Below are 17,320 nucleotides of genomic sequence, written 5' to 3'. Positions count from 1 at the left end.
GAAGCTTTTTCCCTTCATTCAATCACCCCATTCTTGATAGTGTTAGATTTTTTCCCTCCTTTGTTGACTTCACTGAAGGAAGGCCTGTGAATGCTTTAGAAGAGTTTTTCCAGAGACATCAACACAACATCTGATGTGTTGATGTTCTCTCTCTCTTAAAGCATCTTATAAAAGTAATTTGTGGCATACTACTCTCTTTTTTATTCTTTTTTGCTTTTAAAATAGAATAAACTTTCACACACACACCAAAAAAGTAATAAAAGTCCTGAGATCAGATCATCACAACAATCTTTCTGACAGGCAATGGTGATAAAACACTAGAGTCTCTAGAAACTAAAGTGGGAAAAAGTCTTTTCATATGTAGATTATAATGTATTCCCTATAGATCAAAAGATTTTAACTCTCCCCCCAAAAAAGGACATGTAATAGTAAACATTAAAGCACTTAAAACATGTGTATTAACCCAGGGACTGAGCTTATGAGCTAATTGATCACTGAGAAACTATTCATTTACATAAATTTAATTTCTCGTCTCTCTATGGGATGAATAAAAAATTCATTTTCTATGTTTACCCTCTTATTCAGTCCTTGCCCTTATCCTGTTCTCCTTTGTATCAGATAATGGGTGGAGGTTGACCCCAACAGCTTAATTTCATAAACTTCTGAATCTACTGTCTTTTAGCAGGTCAGCCAAGGAGAGGCAGTGAGGAGAGTTTGTGAGGCATAAGGAAAGGAGAAGCCTCAGTGTCTCTTCCCCTTCCTCCCTGACTCAGTTGGCAAATTTGGCAGCACCACGTCTTCTTACCTGGCAGGCCAGTCATGCTTCCAGCTACCTCCAGGAAAACACCGGCTGCGACATTCCAGGAGCCCACCTTCTCGCTTCACCCCCTCAGCCTCAGGTGAGGGGAGCATCTCACCATGGCTCCTGTCTGGATTCACTGACCACCCTCTACTGCCTTCTCTGCTCCTCCATCGCCTAAGTAACCGATTCTTTTCATTGTATTCCTTCTGCGGGAAACACTTAAAATGTTTTCTATCTGGCTAAATACCAACTGACTTCATTCCATTGTAGGCTCTTTTAAGAGAATTTGTGAATGTGCATTGTAAAAACCTGGGGGAGCCTTTTCATTGTTAAGAATGAGAAAGACAAACATTGGGAAGCAGAAAAGGGCAGAGTCCAGTCTTCAAGGTTGTCCCTACTTCTTCCTTGTGTACATTTTCTAATGAAACCTAAAGAAAAAAGCATTATTTAACTGAGTGGAGCGGTCAAGCTTTGATTCAACGGGCTATATTGGGACTATTTTCTCTTTTTCCTGGAAAACCTACATACAATAACCAGTTTTAACTGAAACTCATCTAACTCACATAAATGGCACATATTTCTGATTGAAAAGGAAGAAAACCAGATCTCAGTGCTGATAGTACTACCCAAGTTGAGACATATTGTCCTGGCTGAGTTAAATGATCTTTGTGGGCAATTTTTTTTCTTATATATTCTTAACACAAAAAACTAAAACCCCATACATGCAAACAGAGACAGGGACTCTAAAGACATATGCACTAGATGTATGGTCCTTCCCATTATTCAGTCCAAGCTGAGGTGAGTAGGATATATACAGGCTAAAAAAAGCCATCTATCTAGTCATCAGTCAAATCAATTCTACAAATAGTTCCTCAGTCCCTAGAGTGGGCAAAGGAATATGCCAGTTAGTATTTTCTGAAGGTTGACAACTCAGGGCCTTTGGATAATAAATAGAACCAAACATGCTCTTTAAAGTTGTAAAAATAAAAAAGCAAAATCATTCAAAGGAAAATATTGACTCAACAAGCCAACAAGCTGAATAATATTTTTCTTATTCCCTTACACTACTGTCCCAAATACAGTGGCACCTCGGTGTTCGAACGTCTCTGTGGACGAACATTTTGGTTTACGAACGCTGTAAACCTGGCAGTAAATGCTTCGGTTTTCGAACTCGCCTCTGAAGTCGAACATGCCACACGGCTTCCACTGAGGGCAAGGTCCTGAGGCCCGGCGGTGGGCTGTGGATTTTTCGGTTTTCAAACGTTTCAGAGCTCCAACAGGCTTCCAGAACAGATTACATTAGAAAACCAAGGTACCCCTGTAGTCTCTGTTTCTCCGTTAGCTCTTAGCCTGTAATTGCTGAACTAACATACCTTGTGCCTTCCCATGGGGCTTACTATTGTTATATTTTCTTTCTTTTTTCTTCAAATCAGTGGGATCAGTTTTTTCACCAGTTGGGATAGTTAGAACAGTAGGAAATTTTTAAACAGCAGGATCTAGGCCTACAATCTAGAACCACACAACACAATGTGAAAATTAGTTCCAACAACTTTTGTCTATTTACATAAGAAGGACAGACTGGATCAGCTTAAACCCATTAAATGTTTTTAAAAGCAATGTTTAGTCATCTGACATTTTAGTACATTATTACGTATTACTTCTTCAGTCTTCAGCATCTAAGGAATGTTCTGAAAATGTTTTAACACCTTTAGAAGAAACACTGTTGGTGCCCTTTGGGTATCACCTCACCTGGGACATTTCAGTGGATGTCAACCTGATATCCAAGTACCAGAACCTACTTTTCTTTGCCGGTGGGTCTTTTTCTTCACACTGGAACCTGCTTTTCCCACCCTTATGCCAGATCAGAACCACCAGGGAATTCACAGACCCCAGGAGCAGCTCTCAACCAACGCACTTCTTTCTTGGGCGGCATATAGCTGAGGAATGTATCAACAGTCCCCACAGGGGTAAGAACTAGTCACCTGTGGTGGTGCTTTGCTGTTAATGCACTTTTTCTGTCTACCTTCACTTCACTACCCTGTGTCACTGCCCCTCTCCCTTCCCGTGTTCCTTTCACCCACAATTTGCATTCAAAATCTTATGTAAGGGGCTGCATCTAAAGAAACCCAAAGTGAAACAAAATCAAATTATTTCTGAACTCTCCGGGGGATCATCAGCCGGTCTCAACAAAGTGAATCAGCCTCATGCATATTTTGCAAGGAGGAACTACGTGGATAAAGCTGCAGTGGATTAATGGAGAAAACAACAGTTGCAGCAACACTTCGGCTCTCTGTGCTCTGCTTCGTCCCATGTTCAGCACATCTGGCTTATTCAATCAGGGCACCTTTGAGCACAATGACATACGAAAGCCCCACGCTGAAAATGAAGATGAAAAAGTCCCGGAAACAAAGGCCATGCTCACTTACTGACCAGCTCTGCTTCTTCATTTATTAGTTTGCCATTCGAGATGCCAGTGAGTTATGAAAACATATATTCTTTCCCTGACCAACATACAATGATGCTATTTTTTCTCTGACTATAGAAAACTAAAAGTTAGATGCAAATTAGTGCGAACTTAGCTGACTTTAGAATCTCAAGCAGTGAACTGTAAAAGGATTGTCATAAAGTGTATTTATTCCATCTGACTCGTGGCATCATGTTATCTTTCCAAATATGTTATCTTTTCAAATACAATTTTGCAGCTGATTTTAATAGACTTTACACAAAGTGTACTGGCTCCAAAAAATTTGGGGTATCTATGTGTCAAAAGTGTACTTCTGTTGTTAGCCTCTAAGGTTTTCCACTACTTCACCTCCACATTACACGCCATTACACAGAACCATAAGGGGTAGTGATTTGCTGTAGAGAGTTACTTTCCTTTTGTGTTTGGATTGCAAATTAGGTTTAGGCAAATTAAACAAAATATTATCTTATTGGGAGAAACAATAATCTATTTCCATTGCTTTTGACAAAAACATAAACAAGCTCTGAATTAAGGAGGCATTATTTGGTTGAAAAAAATCGCAAAGATGGTAAATTGGTGTTTCCATTGTTTTTGTTGTCTAAAGTCCTCATTGGTCAAAGAGAGAAGCCATATGGTTTACAAGTGAATGCAATGAACTTTTCAGACACGTGCCATCACACTGTGAACTAGCAAAGTCAAAAAGGACGTTGTCATTAGAATAAAGACAAGCAGGGAATGTTAAAGGCACGAAGCCACTCTGCTGTTCTCTCAGTGTCTTCATATACTCAGGAGAGTCAAGAAAGCAGGAGCATAGAGCCTGGGATAAAACAGGAAAACAGGTAGATTATAATAACAAGGTGAAGAGGCAGAGAGCCCACTGTCACAGAGAACCTCACATTGCTTAATTTCAATTTAAAGGGTTACTTCAGTGCATGGCCTCTGGAAACTTAATAACATGTTATGGTTCATCTGAACTTGTCAGTTGGCCCCAGGCTGCAATAATCAACTTTTCAATGTCAGACTCATTTACTCCTCGAAGAATCCTGAAATAGCCGTTCTCTCCCCAAGACTTTCCCCAGGAATTGGCAGCAATCTGCAGGAAAACAAAAAAATGAAAAAGCTGAGTATTACACTTTGATATTTTTATATCCTGCCTGTAAAAACAAAGGGAATTCATAGGTAGCTTTAAATGCCTTTAGGCCTATTATAAATTGTAATTATTAAGAACCTAAATATTTTCTAAGAATAAAATGGTTATATTATGCATTGGTTAGATAAATATGCACATATGTTTATGTTGACAATAATACTTATGTTGGCTATAATACTTCTGTGTCGCTCAGAGAACAACAGTAAGTTAGGCATGAGAGCTTGAAATGCCACATCAGAAGGCACACAAATCTACTATGTGACTGGCACAGTGCTGGGCATTAGAGGAACAAAGTAAGTACTGCATCAACCTGTGTTCAGGGAGCTTATGGTCTAACGAAATGCAACCAACATAAGGCAAGTGCTAAGGCAAAAATATGCAGAGAGGCTCTTGAAGTCAGCAGAGGGGCATCTCGCTTATTTAGACGATTCAGGGAAGTTGTCATGGGGAAAATGCCACATGAGATGCGTGCTAGAGCTTGAGCATAAATTAACCAGGTAAGTAAAGAAAGAGGGAAGATTCAGGCAAAAGGAAAAGAGTATAAACACCAAAGCACGAAGCAGCACGAAACAGTGAAATGAAGCAATGAAACTTATGAAACTAGATCATAAAACACAAGCAGGTAGTAGGTAGTAAGGCTGGAATGGGAGGTAAGGAAATCCATACTGAGAAAATAGTAGTGAAGATAACATCACGTTTCTGAGTTGCTTCCAGTGCAAGAGCAAGCGGGACAAAATCGTATTCTGATTGCCTTACTTTGTCAGAAATGAGATGGGCAGATTTCAGAAGGTAGACACAAGAGGAAGGGAAACTAGTTAGTAAACTTGTCATAATTACGTTGGAAGGCTTAACAGGGGCAGGGAAAACAGGGAGAGAAATAGAGAAATGATCAGAAAGTAAAATCAACAGGAATTAGAAACATCCTTTCTTTTTTTAAAAAATTTTTTAATATGAGAGTGTTTAGCAAGAGAGTTGGGATAGGTCCAGAATGTCTCCTGGCTTTAGAGGGAATAAGTGCACAGGAAAGCAAAAATACAAATGCAGTGTATAAAGGACAATGCGAAAGCCAAAAGGGCACACAGAGGGAGCCAGCCGACCTCAACTAAATGCAACAGAAAAGCTCAGTAAGACAATAACTGAAACTATGCATGGGATGGTAAATTGGAGACTCCACAAGAGGCTCTGCTCTTGCCTCACAGTCACCCCACACTGGGCCTAAGACGGAAGATTTTCTCAGATGTGCTCTACACTGACATTCTCAAGGCATATAACGTCGCAGTGAGCTTTCACTATTTCCTACCATGTGAGAGAGGCCAGAACCACTCAGCATCAAAATTATCAGCTTTAAGAAAAAACAGATTCTCATCATTTCCTTTAAGATTTGACTCTTTTGCCTTATTTTTTCCCTAGCTTTATTGAGATATTATTGAAATATAAAACATGTAAATTTAAACTATGCATGTAATTAAATACACATATATATTGTAAAATGATTACCACAATAATGTTAGTTAATAGCTCCGTTTCTTTATATGTTTATGATTTGTGTGTGCATGTGGTGGTAACATTTAAGATATACTCTCTAGCAACTTCCAAATATACAATACAGTATTGATGATTATAGTTGCCACCTGTGCATTAGATCCCCAGATCTTACTTACCTTATAGCTGGGAGTTTGTACCATTTCTCCTAACCCCAAGCCCCTGGCAACCACCATTCTCTTCTCTGTTTCTATGATTTATTCAGCTTTTAAAAATTCTGTATGTAAGTGAGAAAATATTTTTCTTTGTCTAACTTATTTCACTTAGCATAATATCATCAAGGCCCATCCATGTTGTCACAAAAAGCAAGATTTTTCTTCTTTAAGGTTCAATAATATTTTACTGTACAATGTAGTATATACCACATCTTTCTTAATCCATTCACCCACTGATAAGCACTTAGGGTGTTTCCATGTCTTACAAATAATGCTGCAATAAACAGGAGAATATAGACATTTCTTCAATATTCTTTTTTCATTTCCATTGAACATATACCCAGAAGTGGGATTTTGCATTGCCATATGGTGGTTCTATTTTTACTTTATTGAGGAGCCTCCATACTGTTTTTCATATGGGCTGCACCAATTTACATTCCTACCAACTGTGCAGAAGGGTCCCCCTTTTTCCACAGCCTCACCAGCAATTATTTCTTGTCTTTTTGCTCATTGTGATTTTGATTCCCATTTCCCTGACTATCAGTGATGCTGAGCACTTTTTCACATACCTATTGGCCATTTTTATGTCTTTTTTGGAAAAATGTCTTCAAAGCCTTTGCTCATTTTTTAATCAGGCTGTTGGATTTTTCTGTTTGCTACTGAGTTATATGAGTTCCTTATATATTTTGAATATTAACCCTTATCAGATATATGGTTTGCAAACATTTTCTTCCATTCCATAGGTTGTCTTTTTATTTTTCTGATTGTTTCTTTGGTTGTACAGAAGCTTTTTAGTTTGTTGTAGTCCCACATATTGAATTTTGCATTTGTTGCTTATGCTTCTGGTATCATATCCAAAATATATTTGCGAAGACCAATGGCAAGGATATTTTTTCACCTACATTTTCTTCTAGAAGTCTTATGGTTTCCAGTCTTACAACTAAGTCTTGAATTCATTTCAAGTTCATTTTTGTGGGTAGTATAAGACAGGGACCCAAGTTCATTCTTCTGTATGTGGTTATCCAGCTTCCCCCAAACCACTTCTTGAAGACACTATACTTTCCCCATGTGTCTTCTTGGCTTCCTTGCCAAGTATTAGTTGATTGTATGTCAGTGGGTTTATGTTTGGGGCTCTCATTCTCTTCCCTGGTCTATGTATCTATTTTTATGCCAGTATCATGCTGTTTTTACTACTACAACTCTATAATAATGTTTGAAATCAGAAAGTGTGATGGCTTCAGCTCTGTTGCTCTTTCTCAGGATTGCTTTGAATTTTCGGGCTCTTTTGTGGTTTTGTACAAATTTTAGGATTGTTTTACCTGTTTCTGTGGAAAATGTCTTTGAAATTTTGATAGGAATGGGTTAAATCTATAGATGGCTTTGGATTTTATGGATATTTTAATGGTATTAATGCTTCTACTCTATGAACATGAGGTGGCCTTTCATTTATTTGTATCTTCTTCAATTTCTTCTATCAATTTCTTATAATGCAGTATAACTTCTTGGTTAAATTTAGTCCTAAGTATCTTTTTTATTAATTGATTTTAGAGAGGTAGGAAGGGGGGGAGAGAGAGAGAGAGAGAAATATTGATGAGAGAGAGATACATCGATCGGCTGCCTCCCTCACCTGCCCCAATCCGGGATTGAACCCTGGACCTTCTGGTGCATAGGACAACACTCCAGCCAACTGAGCTACCCAGCCAGAGCTAAGTATCCTTTTATGCTATTGTAAATCGGATTTTTTTATTATCTCTGTTTTAGTTTGTTGTTAATATATAGGAATGCAACTTATTTTTATATGTTTATATTGTACCCTGCAACTTTACCAAACTCATTTATTAGTTTTAATAGATTTTCAATGAAGTTTTTAGGGTTTTCTATCTGTAAGATCATATCATTTGCAAACAGAGACAGCTTCACTTCTTCCTTTCTAATTTCATACTTTTTATTTCTTTTCCTTGCCTGATTGCTCTGGTTAGGACTTCCGGTATTATACTGAATAGGAGAAGTAAGACTAGGCATCCTTGTTTTGTTCCTGATCTTAGCAGAAAAGCTTTCCATTTTCCATCATTGAGTATAATGTTTGCTGAGGGTTTATCACATATAGCATTTATTATGTTAAGGTAATTTTTTTCTATACCCAATATTCTGGGTGTTTTGATCATAAATGGATGCTGAATTTTGTCATTTTGTCAAATGCTTTTTTTTGTATGAACTGAAATGATGATATAAATTTTATCTTTCATTTTATTAGTATGATATATCACATTTATTGATTTGCATATGTTGAACTATCTTTGCATCCCAGGAATAAATCTAACCTGATCATGATGTATCATCCTTTCAAATGTACTGGTAAAGTCAGTTTGCTAGTATTTTGTTGATAATTTGAATCTATGTTCATCAGGGATATTATTCTATAGTTTTCTTTTTTTGTAGTATCCTTATCTAGCCTTGTATCAGGTTAATTCTGGCCTCGTAATAGAAATTTGGGAGTGTACTATTCAATTTTTTGGAAGCGTTTGAGAAGAATTGGCATTAATTCTTTGTTTAATGTTTGGTAGAATTCAACAGTGAAACCATCTGGTCCTGGGTTTGAAGCTTTTGAATGCTAATTCAATCTTTTTACTCACTGTTCTGTTAAGATTTTCTATTTCTTCATGTTTCAGTCTTGGTATATTGTATGTTTTCAGGAACTTATTTATTTCATCTATATCCAGTTTGCTGGGAAAATGTTGGTCAAAGGGTACAAACTTCTAGTTTAAGATGAATAAGTTCTGAAGAGTTAATATACAGCATGGTGATTATGGGTAATAATATATTGTAACCTTGAAATATGCTAAGAAACTATATCTTTGTTTTTATTAAAAAATATTTTTTTTATTGATTTCAGAGAGAGGAAGGGAGGGGGAGAGAGAGATAGAAACATCAATGATGAGAGTCATTGATCGGTTGCCTCCTGCACGTCCCCTACTGGGGATCAAGCCTGCAGTCTGGGCATGTGCTCTGACCAGGAATCGAACTGAGATCTCCTGGATCATAGGTCAATGCTCAACCTCTGAGCCATGGCAGACAGGCAAGAGAGTATGTCTTAAATGTTCTCACCACACACACACAAAATGATAACTATATGAGGTGATGGATAGGCTAACAAACCTAATCTTGGTAAGCATTTTGCAATACTTAATGTATGTAAAATCATCACTTTATACACATTAAACTTAAACTTCAAACTTAGTCTCCTGACACACAAATTGTTCATATGATATAAAGACAGAAAATGTTTGCTTTTACTTCTCTCAGAAATACTTTATCTTCACATCCATAAGAATTAGATCTGTAGCCATTTATCTAGTTAAGTGATCTGATTCCAAAGGATAATAAAATCTCTCTTATCTCCCCAAGAGGGCCAAAGTGTTAGAGACCAGACAGGTCCTAAATTAAGACCCAGGGTGCCAGCAGTACTGGAACATTATCTCCCTTGGTATTTACATGTCAAAAAGGATGAAGCCCATCTTTTGAAGATATTATCTGATATTTATCTGGCCCTTGAAAAGACATATTTATATTCCTAAGGGCAAGGGTAACGTTCATTCATATTCACTCAACACATTCATATTTGCTCAATGAATAGTCTTGAGTGCTATATGCTAAGAACTGTTGTGAGATATAGTAATCAACAAACTTGTTTTGCCTTTAAATATTATATTATGAGATTGAATAACTGTTCAAATTCACTTAATTAAAATCTCATTCAGAAACTTAATTGTACATATTCAAATAACATATCCTCTTTCACATATTATGAATTTTGACACTTGAAAATTAATGTTTGGCTACTTCAAACTTTATCTTAATGAGAAAAATGATATCTAAGAAAGCTGGGTTTAAGTACAAAGATGCGTCATTCTACTTAAAATCTCCTATATATCAAGACAGATACAGGTATGACCATGTCCTTGGGTGATTGAGTTTTATAAGTGCCTTGTGGGGAAATCTAAATAACAAGAGTCACTCTGATGAGTACAAGTTCTAATATTTAGTGTTTTACAAGTTATAATAAGCCCTCTATTACATGCATTCAAATTCAAATAAATATTATCATGTAAACTTATATTATTTCTGAAAAAAAAGGTATATAATATTAGGACTTGACACAATTCATCATAGTTTATTATAATCAACTGAATATTTTAGGTAAATATTTTAATTTTTTTCAAACTATTTTGTATATGTAACTTTCTATTATTTTTTATAGTAAACATTTGCTCTTTCTCCATAAAGGAACCAGTACATGTTATAATTCACAAAAACAAAAACAAAGCACTTAATCCCTATATATAAATATATAAAATATATAAATTTTATAAATTCATCATCTATAGCAAAAATACAGTAAGAATACAAAGCTGATTAACATATATGAGAGAAGTCTAACTGATACAATTGTATTAGCTAGTTATTAATGATAAGAAAAGAGTAAAGGGATGGCCAGACATCATAGGCATGTCATTTGGGCGGCTTCACCAGGAAGCTGCAATTTTGCACTCCCCAGGGAACCACTGGCCCACTCCCTGCAGATCACTGGGGAAGGGACTAGACAACAGCGAGGAGGATTGGCGTACACACAGTGAAGTTGAGGTGTCCTAGGGAAGGTACTTGTCAATAAAACCTGGAAATAGAGATCATTCACCAGAATAGGCAGAGCCACTGCAAACTTGTGAAAATTTGGGGATACGTAATCCCCCCAAAAAAGGAGCTTGCTCTTGTGGCTCTTGGCTTTTGGAGTTCTCTTGTTCCTGCTTCCTTGCATTCACCTGTGTTTCCTCCATAGCCATGTGGGCCTGTGGACCCCACATGGGGTGGACTGATGGAGGACAATTGGAAACACAAATTAAGCTGGCCTGATGCTGGACTGGAGTGTGCAGATATGGAAAGAAATCTCTGGAAACTGGCTTTTATTTTAGCCTTATTGAAGCCACACTTCTTCCTTGGCAGCACAAAGTGAAATGGGACCAAGGAAACTCAGGCAGGTAATTCCACAGAAATATAGCTTTCTACAATACGTTATTCTCCTGTGGGAGGAAATTCTTATTCCAGAGGTACCCTAAGAACCCCACTTCCACTGGTAATGTAACCATTACTTAAGTTTATCTAATATAGATGATAATAGAAAACTTTTTTCTGTTGATTCTCACTTTGAAAAATACCTTTTTTACAATTTATGATAATAGTAATTTAGGAAAACTATCACTATAATATTAATTATTACAATGAGTTTTGTGTTGGAGAAAATACCAGTATTATAAACAATAGTACAGTGACTGAGGATGTGGCTAAATAATACAAAGCAGGGAGGAGAGATACAGGCAGTTCTAAAATATTTACTTCACAGTAGAAGTTCAAGTAGAGTTACATACCCAAAATTTTTCTTTCCGCCCTTTGGCTCCTCTCAGTGTGCCCCATCTACAAATAATAATAATAAATATTGATATGATTTTAAATGATTGACTTTCATCTTAATAAAAATGCAAATTATTGTCAGGATTGTACTTTTTTTATTTTCCTTTTGCCCCACCCTGTCTTTCTATGGAACTGTCATCATTGCCTCACAGAAATGTGCTTGTATAGTTTCCTTTTTGACTATAACAGTATTTACTTGCTCAGACTATACTCTATCCAAAAGCTTGAAATCAAATTCACTGATCAAAGGAGATAAGTCTTAGGGCCACTGGAATATGGAGGTTCTTTTTTGTTATTTTACTTATTATATTTTATTAAAGTGTAGTTGGCATAAAATAGTATGTTAGTTTCAGATTTAAAATGGGAATTTGATAGATAAATGGATAAAGAAGGTGTGGTACATATATACAATAAAATATTATTCAGCCACAAAAAGTTTGCCATTTGTGACAACATGGATAACTCTAGACAGTATTATGCTAGATAATATTATGCTAGACTTATTATGTACAATAAATCATACAGAGAAAGACAAATGCTCTTTAATTTCACAGAGCTTTTAAAGTACTCAAATATTCCTCCTTTCTTTATATCTAGCCCTCTGAATCTCTACATAATGGTATAAATTATAAATCTCCAAGTCAGTGATAAAAAACAATGTAAATATGGATTATTGTTGTACATAAGAGAATTTATGTAAAAATGTTCATATGTATATGTTATTTTTTAAAGTAGCTATGTATCTAATGTGGAACTTCTCTATACATGTGTATATATGGAAATAAAATCCTATATTCCCAGTTCTGGCCTGTTTTCACCATAGCATGTAACAGTTCATAAAGAACCCAAAACTGCAATATCTCACTATTTTCTCTTGACTAAACCCAGTGAGGTAGATGTTACTAGCAAGTTCTACTGACTAATGAAATAACAAGACTTATCCAAGATCATAGAGTGGGAAATGTTGAATCAGAAACCCAAATCTCATGCTCTTTTTAATATGCTATATTGCTTTTCTTATAGAGTCCGCAACTGCAGTGTGTCCTGAACAGCATCAGCTTCACATTGAGAAAGCACATTGACAACCACTTTCATAGGATTTAATGGATTGTGAGAACACAGTTCTGCCCACACATCACCCCATCAACCCATCCCTAATATCCCAAATCCCAACATCAGAGCTCTTTCAAGCTAAGTCATGGTGAGCCATAACATAAACATTCCTGGAAGAGACACAAATTTGTTGTTCAAGTATTTTCAATATGTCAGTTTGCAGAAAGTTATTTTTCATAGGGTACAGAATAGAATAATAGTACCATGGCATGGAGGTATTGCCTAAAAGTGACAGGCTTATGGTAGAGATCTTGAGGCATTCAGGAAAATAAATTAATTCATTTGTGTCCTTCAGCATGAGAATTAGGGGGGGAAAGTGATTGGGAAAGAAAAACACTAAAGAACAATTTTTCTTTCTCTTGTTCCTGATAGAGGCTAGGAGTGGCAATTACACTGATTGTCATCTCCTTTCTAGTTCTCTGCTACACACAGGGGTAGACTAGAATACTTTAAGGTTTCAAATATCTGGGCAGTGTAATGAGGAAGTTTAAACTGATTTAATCTCCAAAACCATTTTTTTAGTTTTGTAATTGCATTTATATCCTTTTAACTTTTCTAAAAAGCCATCACCATTGATAAAACTTACCAGTTCTATAGGTGCCTCCAAATCTTGAAAGGACATTACGTACTTTAAGTAGTAGACCATACCTGAAACTTCAAGTCATTCGTTTCTACTATTTATCATGGCTATAGGAACAATTTCAGAAGCCTTTACCACTCAATCAAATTTTCTTTTAGATGGTCTGGCTACTAGTTACTTAACATGAAATACAAGACTAAATCAGAAGAATCTAAGGAACCATTCAACTCCAAAATTATGCAGGCAACAGAGGAACCCCATATCTGAGATCCCACTAGATTTGGTGAGAAGCTGAGGGGAGACTTGTTTGAGGCACTCAGGAGCCTCCCAGTAAAGAACTTCCAACCAAGACATAGATATTCAGACATGGCAAGCTTGATCCAGGAATTATGCCTTGATCAAAAGAAAGGAGGAACACTGGAGAGTATAAGTTGTTCCCTGTTATTTAGATCTACCTAAACTCAGCTCTCACACTGGACTGAGAAAAATTTGGAGCTGGAGAAGGCAGAATTCAGACTTGTAATTAAAACCTGAAAGAGCTATTTTACTAAAAACTCTGTGTATTCTATAAAACACTTTAATAACACTCAAATAGAAGATAACACCAAAAGGGGATAGAAGTTTCTTTCTCACTTTGTAAGATCTTTCAAACTTCCTGGGCTCCAGTGCATTAAGGATGGTGCACAGGAAAACACAGAAATATTCAACAGAGGGGACAGAAAAGACACACAAGAAAAATATGTGATGAAATAAATATTGCATTTATTAATAAGACCATTTTAGATACCACTGGGGAGTCTAAGAAATATCAAGATGGTGTTTGGGGTCATGAAGATCTACAATTACACATGGAATTAAGATTTAGCAAAATAATGACTATCCATCATTCCATTACCAACAGATCAGAGACCAACTAATTCTAAAGAAATAGAACATTTTCTCAAAAAGAAAAAGAGGCACTTCAGATGTAGTTGTATAATTTTTCTTTTTCTAGTATCACCAAATATATTATAAGTAAAATAAATCACCTTTGTTTGGAGACATCTAATCACTTCTACTTTTATTCAATTGCCTATATTTTTCATATGTTCCTATAAATTTTATGATTATCTAAATAAAACTTTCAGTGATATAACAGCCAGCAATGATTCTAATCTTGTACATCTATCAACTCTTTGGAGTGCTGTAAATTTTTCTTTCAAGAAGCATTACTATTTATTATAACTTTAAGAAGCATTATTTAAAATATCAGTCATTTTTAACCCAGAGAGAATACCAGCAATCAGATAAGTCTTCAAATAAGGTAAGAGGAAAAGTAAAGAAAGGCTGCAGAGTCTGATAGTTTCAGAGACTAGGATGCTTGTGAAAGAAAATTATAAACAAAGGATGCTAACTTTTGTTCAAAATTCAGATAGAAAGAAAAGATCACACCTTACCATAGAAGCAATTGTGCACTTCCCCTATATTATATTCTCCTTCCCCTGTGTTACATCCCCCATGTCAAATAGCAAGCAAGGTCCATCCACCTCAGGATCTAACACTAGCACTGTGACCTTCAGTTAACTTTTCTCTCCACAACTTCTCCATACAGTTCCTAAGATGGTAATCAAATACCCCAGAGAGTCCCAATGGGGTGTTGGAGAACAATAGACCTGTGGGTTATTTTCTAAATATCCCATGCTCTGAAAGACTAGGAAACATCACTTTGCCCTAGGTGATTTTCTATTGTATCAGAGCAAATTCATGTAATAAAAACCTCTGTGAGGGTCTAGAATGAGTCACTCCAAGGTGGGCCTTTATTGCATGTAGATTGTTTTGAGCTAAAGGCAACTTTAGCCACCAGCTCATGAGAAACTTCTCCCCACACCTTTATGGAAACACAAATGAAGGTTATGTACGACTACTGATATTATCCATGCATAGGACAGAGGGTCGCTCTTCTTGACCTCTGGAGGGCATTTTTTCCTAATATATGTATGTTTCTGAATTGTGGTTCTGGTCTTTTGCTTGCTATTATACCAATAGGCTGAAAACTCTATAAATATGTATATATTTTAATAAATGTCCTCTTTCGAGTCAACAGCTGTCTCTGAGAACATCGGGGTCTTTATTACACTCACATTTGCCCTAAGCCCTCTTCTTTCTTCCACTTATATCTACCTCTTCATTATAAGGACTATTCACAGCATTTGTTTAGACCAGAACCTTAACCTTACTCTTCTCAGATGGTTTCTTTAAACTTGCTCCTCTAAAACGAGTTGTACAATAGGTTCACAAGCTGCAAGGTCTTACTAGTGGCTTATTCTTGCTTCACGTGACTGTACTTCATATAAACTTTATACTGGATTTTGATTTTTTTTCTACCTCATTAAATTGTTTCAATTATTTGTAAAGATCCATTAATGCTTATTTTCTTTCAAATGCTTATATTAAAAATATTTGAGCAAGGCTTAGCCCATGTACCACATTCCCTGAGGATACCTGAGAACTCGTGGTTCCCTACATTGAGTTTACTCTCACCTCAACCACATAATCTTTTAATCTCTTCCATCTGGATTTTTCACTTTGAGGGAGTTCTGGGAACACCATCTTTTTGCATAATATTAAAAGTCTTACTGGAAAGACCATAAATTCTGCAGAGTAAAGCATAAAAACCCATTAAAAATAACATAAGATTTTGTATTGCTGAGGTTATGAATATCTTTTTTAAATTTTTATTGAATTTATTGGGGTGACATTGGTTAATAAAGTTATACAGGTTTCCAGTGTACAGCTCTCTAATTCATCATCTGTATACTGCATTGTGTGTTCTCCACCCCAAGTCAATCTTCCATCACCATTCACCCCCTTAAAATCCTCTTCTACCTCCCCCCACCCCCTTTCCCTCTGGTCAGCACCAAACAGGTTAGAATATCTTTATGCACATTCCCTTTTAAAGGCATGTTGTTCTTTTCAGATAACCATGCTAAACAATACAAGATTTCTCAAAACCCTATTTTAAGCTATACATAGATAGTAAAATTGTTAGAACCAAATAACTACTTTGTACAACATTTTAAATGATAATATTTTTCCTCCCTTGGTATTGATTTTGCCATTGAGGTCAATATAGCCAATGATTATCACATTTGACATAGTAAAAAGAGAGAATCAAGGTAAAACTTTCTTAAAGTAATATTTATATTCCCATGAATATCTCTTTTTGAAGGAAAACACAGAACCTCTTGTGAACTCCATTTATTTCTGCTTTTTTTCATTAAACTACTGTTTAGTATGAAGAAGATATATCTTTTGTCTTCAAGAGGCTGACAATCTAATGGAAGTGATATTGGGAAATGAAAAACAAAGTATAAAATAATTTGAATTCTCTAATTGCTACTTTTATAAATGCAAGTTTTAAATTTTTCTGTGGGTTACAGATGAAGAAATTAACCATCTGTGCAAGGCAAATACAACTCCTTTCACAGAATTGAGTTGAAATTCTTCAGGTACAAATGGGAGTATGGAATGTTAAACAAAATAAGTAAGCGTAAAGTCACAAGTGAGCCATGAAAAACTTATCCCTGCCTCATCTAAGAACAGCCCTTGGTCCAGTGTGACTGGAAGACAGCAATGGGAGACAGGAAATAATGTGGGCAGATTTGGCTCAGGCAGTCAAGAGTACTCATGACTACCAACCTTGGCATTTACAAAACTGGTGATAGTCATTTGAATACAAGATGTGACATAACCTAGATTGTCCTTTAGAGGGTCAACTCTGGTGTTCTTGAGAGGGATAGATTCCAGGGGGAGAAGCCTGAAAACATGAGATGAATGTTATAGTGAAAGCAAGAAATAATGAAATCCTGAACAGGAATGTAAGGCCCACAAAGCAAGTATTATTTATTCTTTTAAGAGCTGTATCTCCAGCACCTGGAATGGAGAGTATTGCATAGTCAACCCTAATTAGACACTTGCTGAGCAAGTGCATCGAAGTACACTGGCAATGGGAACGAACACTGAGGGCACAGATTTGAGATCTACTTTGGAGATAAAAGTAATGGAATTTCTG

The 17,320-nt window shown here is 36.2% G+C and overlaps 1 protein-coding gene across 1 annotated transcript in view; it reads right to left on the bottom strand.

Moving 5' to 3' along the window:
- Positions 1-4,224: 4,224 nt before the first annotated feature.
- Positions 4,225-17,320, bottom strand: part of TINAG (tubulointerstitial nephritis antigen) — a 70,605-nt gene continuing 57,509 nt past the window's right edge. Inside the window, exons 10-11 of the mRNA XM_016198058.2 lie at positions 11,534-11,579; positions 4,225-4,359 (exon numbers count right to left, since the gene is read on the bottom strand). Coding sequence (XP_016053544.2) covers positions 4,225-4,359; positions 11,534-11,579 — 181 coding nt within the window. The remainder of the gene's footprint in view (positions 4,360-11,533; positions 11,580-17,320) is intronic.

The sequence above is a fragment of the Miniopterus natalensis genome, chromosome 5, assembly GCF_054644295.1.
Source record: "Miniopterus natalensis isolate mMinNat1 chromosome 5, mMinNat1.hap1, whole genome shotgun sequence".
Taxonomy (NCBI): Eukaryota; Metazoa; Chordata; class Mammalia; order Chiroptera; family Miniopteridae; genus Miniopterus; species Miniopterus natalensis.
This window is presented reverse-complemented; position numbering and strand designations above follow the sequence as displayed.